Source organism: Apodemus sylvaticus, chromosome 21 (genome assembly GCF_947179515.1).
Source record: "Apodemus sylvaticus chromosome 21, mApoSyl1.1, whole genome shotgun sequence".
Classification (NCBI taxonomy): Eukaryota; Metazoa; Chordata; class Mammalia; order Rodentia; family Muridae; genus Apodemus; species Apodemus sylvaticus.
In genome coordinates, this window is record NC_067492.1 from 34,419,048 (window position 1) to 34,424,121 (window position 5,074).

The 5,074-nt window shown below is 43.5% G+C and overlaps 1 protein-coding gene across 1 annotated transcript; it reads left to right on the plus strand.

Annotated features, from left to right (window-relative positions):
- Positions 1-2,423: 2,423 nt before the first annotated feature.
- LOC127672123 (methyl-CpG-binding domain protein 3-like 2B) lies at positions 2,424-4,568 on the plus strand. The gene is made up of 2 exons (XM_052167324.1): positions 2,424-2,455; positions 3,851-4,568. Exons 1-2 carry the CDS (start codon positions 2,424-2,426, stop codon positions 4,566-4,568), a joined length of 750 nt encoding a protein of 249 aa, XP_052023284.1.
- The last annotated feature ends 506 nt before the right edge of the window (positions 4,569-5,074 follow it).

The following is a 5,074-nucleotide window of genomic DNA, read 5'->3' on the forward strand; positions in this document are numbered from 1 at the left end:
ACTGCACTGACAGCCAAAAGACAAAACTCAGCACAAGTACAGACTCCAAACTCTGCTGCAGCAGTGATGAGCCCTGAAGTGCCTGCCAGCTTTCTTCCTTTCCACTGGAGAGCAAATCACAAAAGAGTTGGAAGCTTTGTTGTCTACTGTCAAAAGACAGAGTGAATGTGAAAGCTCTTAGGCTTTGCTGGGTTAGTCATATTGAGTGAACTTTAAACATCATACTAAATTTGTTTTATGTGAATTCATATCCAGACCAGGAATCTATATACTGTAATTATGGTGTTAAGCAAGACATATGCCTGCTCAGCTGCCACTTAGCGAGGTCTTATGAGACAAATCCATCCCTCTTTCTCATTCCCTCAGTTATTTTGATAGACACCATGACTATTTTGTGTTACTTTGCTATCCAATGTGTCAGAGAAATATTTGTCCAAGAACTATTTAAGATAGCTTTTCTTGGTTGTAATCATTTTATTAGTTCACAAATAAAAATACTGACTTATAAAAAAAATCTTGTTCTTCCAAACATGTACGATTCCATGAATTCACTTATCATTCATTTCCAAGCAAAGAGAGCCTTACTTTCTCTCGACAATGCCTGCGGTAGGTTCTAATCACTATATTCTCAACGTCTCCCCTTGGGTTTCCTGAAATCCTCCTGATGTTTTTCACGTGTGTACCTACTACTTTGAAGTCCAGGGATTGAGTCTCTGTGTGGCCTTTCCTTCAGTCTCTGCTCTATACTTTGTCTCCACGTTTGTTCCAGTGAGTATTTTGTTCCCCTTTCTGGGAGGGTCCAAAGTGCCCACACTTTGGTCTTCCTTCTTCTTGAGCTTCGTATGGTATCTTCCAATTGTATCTTAGGTATTCGGGAGTTTGGGACTAATATCCACTTATCAGGGAGTGCATATCATGTGTGATTGGGTTGTGATGGTGCACAACGGTAGGATTTGCTGAAGTCCGCAGAGGCACGAGGATCATGAGTTTGAGGCCAGCCTGGGACTATCGATGCTGGTTAGCTGGAGCTAAGAAATTAGCAGTGATTAAGAAGAGACCAGCATCATTGAGGAGAAATCTTCTGGGAAGTGTTTTCTGAGAGCACAGAGGCTGTGTTCCAGAGATAGCCAAGGTTGTACCTTGCGCTGTGGCTGAACTTGGTAATGTGTAAGAGTCACCTAGTTGGTACTGGCTTTGAGGGCATGAAGGAGTCATGAAGAGCACCTGAGGTTCGGCACTGTGAGAGACCATGGAAGGCTGTTGGTAAAGATACAGCTTCACTTGCAGTTGAAAGCCCAGGACTGAAGGGGTCATGCAGAGAAGTTGAGGCTTGACACCATGAAGAGAGCCTGTGAGAAGCTATTGGTGAAGCCTAGTTACAGCAGAAGATAGCAGTGTTTTGGAGATGCCAGTGCCATAAGATGACCACCAAGAGCAGCAGCAGAAGTGGAGTACAGGCAGCTGGAGCCTAGAAGACAAGGTGTGTGCTACAAAGGGCAGAGCTGGAGAAGTGACCCAAGCCCTTGGAGGAGACCAGAAGATCGTGAGTGGATCCCAGACATTGGACAGTTGGAGTGACTTTGCTTTTGATTGTGACTGTGCCCTGATATTTTTCCCTCTTGAAGTAAGAAGTATTTTAGTGGAACCCACAATTAAGAGACTTTGAATTTCTAAAAGGCTTTGAATTTAAAAAAAAAAAAGTATTGGATATTTTAAAGGGATTGAACTTTTAATATGTAAAGACTGTGGGACTTTTAACATTATTTAGATCTTGAGGATTGTATTATTCAGGGTTTCTATTCCTGTACAAACATCATGACCAAGAAGCAAGTTGTGAAGGAAAGGGGTTTATTGAGCTTACACTTCCACACTGCTGTTCATCACTAAAGGAAGTCAGGACTGGAACTCAAGCAGGTCAGGAAGCAGGAGCTGATGCAGAGGCCATAGAGGGATGTTTCTTACTGGCTTGCTTCCTCTGGCTTACTCAGCCTGCTCTCTTATAGACCCCAAGAACACCAGCCCAGGGATGGCAGCACCCACAAGGGGGCCTCCCGCCTTGATCACTAATCGAGAAAATGTCCCACAGCTGGATCTCATGAAGGCACTTGCCCAACTGAAGCTCCTTTTTCTGTAGTAACTCCAGCCTGTGTCAAGTTGACACACAAAGTCAGCCAGTACACTGATGAATAAGAAAGTAAGGGTTGAGGCTTAATAGTGATGTGTTTGTCAAGTAGACAAGGGGCCAATTGTACTGGCTGGTTTTGTGTGTCAACTTGACACAGGCTGGAATTATTACAGAAAAAGGAGCCACAACAAACATTGCATTGAACTGGAAGCCTAGACTTTCCCCTGATTATTTTGGGCTTCTAAAACCTTATACCAACAGGCTAGAGAGGAATAACAATGTTAGGATCCAGATTACCATGGGAAATTTGACTGTCTCTACACAATGGAGGTGAGCAGGATTATGTCTGGAGTACAGGAAATCCCTTAGGGCATCTCTTAGTACTACCAAGTCCTGTGATTAAAGTCCATGGGAAACTACAACACCCTGATCCAAGCAAGATGGCAAAGGGCACAGACCCTTCAAGAATGAAGGTATGGGTCAATTCTCCAGGAAAAGAGCCAAGACCTACTAAGTTGTTTGCCTAAAGTGAAGGAAATACAGAAAGGGTAGTAAAGGAAGGTAGTTATAAATTCCAGCTAAGGACATGTAACTAGTTGCAGAAATGAGGATTATAAAGTAATATGAATGCTTCTGTGTTACTTTGTTAAGAATACATTTGTCGGGGCTGGAGAGATGGCTCAGCGGTTAAGAGCACTGACTGCTCTGCCAGAGGTTCTGAGTTCAATTCCCAGCAACCACATGGTGGCTCACAACCATCTATAATGGGGTCCGATGCACTCTTCTATGTGTGTCTCAGATAGCTGCAGTGTACTTACCTATAAATAATAATAAATAAATAAATCTTTAAAAAAAATTAAGAATACATTTGTCTTTCTTCCAATTCCTTTAACATCAATTGGTATTTAAGTCGAGACACTAAAAGAATGTTTCCAAGGGACATTGCCCCATTGTAAATTTACAAATGTGTTTGCAATTGTACCAGGAATAGTTATAACATGTTAGGAGTATTCATGACCTTGTTATTGTTTCATATGGACATGAGATATTATTTGTGTCAAGATGACAAGGGGTAGATTGTAATGGCTATTCCTGGTTGTCAACTTGATGATATCTGGAATGAACTACAATCCAGAATTGGAAGGCTCACATATGGTCCTAATCTGGTACCTAATCTGAAGGGCTGGGAGATAACAAGTTTCTGACCTGGATCTTGGCATGGAGATCTTGAGGCATAGTGGCTATGAATCTCAGAAGATTAAGACAGAGAGATCTCTAAGTTCAAGGTCATCTGGGACAAAGCAAGTCCCAGATCCAGGCCTGGTGACACACACCTTTAATCTGTGGCACGCACCTTTAATCTGGGCCACACCTTCTTCTGGAGACCTATATAAGGACATTGGAAGAAAGAAAATTCACTCTCACTTCTTCCTCTGCTTGCCTTGCGGGACTGAGCAACTGCTAGATCCTTGGACTTCCATTCATAGCTGCTACTGACCATTGTTGGGAGTTGGACTACAGACTTGCTACCTGCCCTGGATATATAAAGACTGTAACCTGTTCTTCCTGTGGTCCTGGTTGTGTCAGAATTCCTCAGAGTCCGCCTGTCTCCGTGATCCTGTGATTCTACAATCCTGTGACCCTGAGATCTGGGGAGGATTAGGTGAGAAAGACATTGCCAGTTCCAGCAACTCAACACTTGTCTGCATCTCTGCGGTCCTTTAGGACAAACTCTACAGTCTTGGAGAGGCCTTCAGGAAACTCAGTTTCAAGCCAGCCGGTGATAGGAAGACACACAAGAAGTATGATACCCAACAAATTACAAAAGAGAAGACAGATCCAGGTTGCCCCAAAGAAGACAAAGTCCAAACACAAAGATAGTCTTACGTCCATACTTTCTCGGAGGATGACTAGTTGCATCTTTCAAAAACCTGTGACCATAATAACTTCACACCCTGAGAATAAAACCAGGTACAGGAGAGAGGAAGCTCAGCTGAAGAAACCCACACAGCTCTGTGCATTGAAGAGATTGCAGAACTATCAAGTTGGAGACAGTAAAGGAGGCCTATCATGTCCAATGAAGTTTACCATCCCCATAGAAAGAATTGCACTGGGAATGCAGGATGAAGCCAACAACCACAGTGGTATTGAGGATCTGCTCACTCCTGGAGAAGCCACCTCTGTCCAACCCCCATGCTTGGAAAAGACTGAGCAAGTGGCTCTTCAGTTGTCACCTTCTTTCTCCAGTCAAGGGGTAACAATGCCACTGCCCCTTCATCTGTCACCATCTTACTGCATTCAAGTAACTAAGGCAGACATCCTGAGACAGACCTGGAAGGTAAAGAAAGCCAGGCAGAGACTGGCAGAAGCCTTGAAGGCAGACAGGCTTGCCAGGCAGGCAGAGAACATGAGGGAGCAAAGAAGAGTGGAAAACACGCGTTGAGGCCTCAGTAAGTTTTTGAAGGAACTTTTGGTTTTGGTGTTGGTTTTGAGTTCCGTTGTAGTTTCGGTTTCGGTGTCGGTGTTGGTTTTGGTTTCAGTTTTGGTTTTGGTTTTGAGTTCCGTTTTGGTTTCAGATTCGGTTTTGGTTTTGGTTTTTCAACAAAAGGGTTTCCAGGTGTAACCCTGGTTGTCCTGGAACCCTGTCCCAGCCTCCAGAGTGATGACTTAAAAGGCATCACCCAGTATTAATTGTACATCTTTAAATGACAAATTTAATATACCCAACTCACTCATTTTTAAGCTTTTGGAAAAGCAAAAAATATAAGCAGTAGTGGGTTTTTTTTTGTTTTTTGTTTTGGTTTTGTTTTTCTTGGGTGGCGGGGTTCGAGACAGGGTTTCTCTGTGTAGCCCTAGCTGTCCTGGAACTCACTCTGTAGACCAGGCTGCCCTTGAACTCAGAAATCCGCCTGACTCTGCCTCCCAGAGTACTGGGATTGCAGGCGTGTG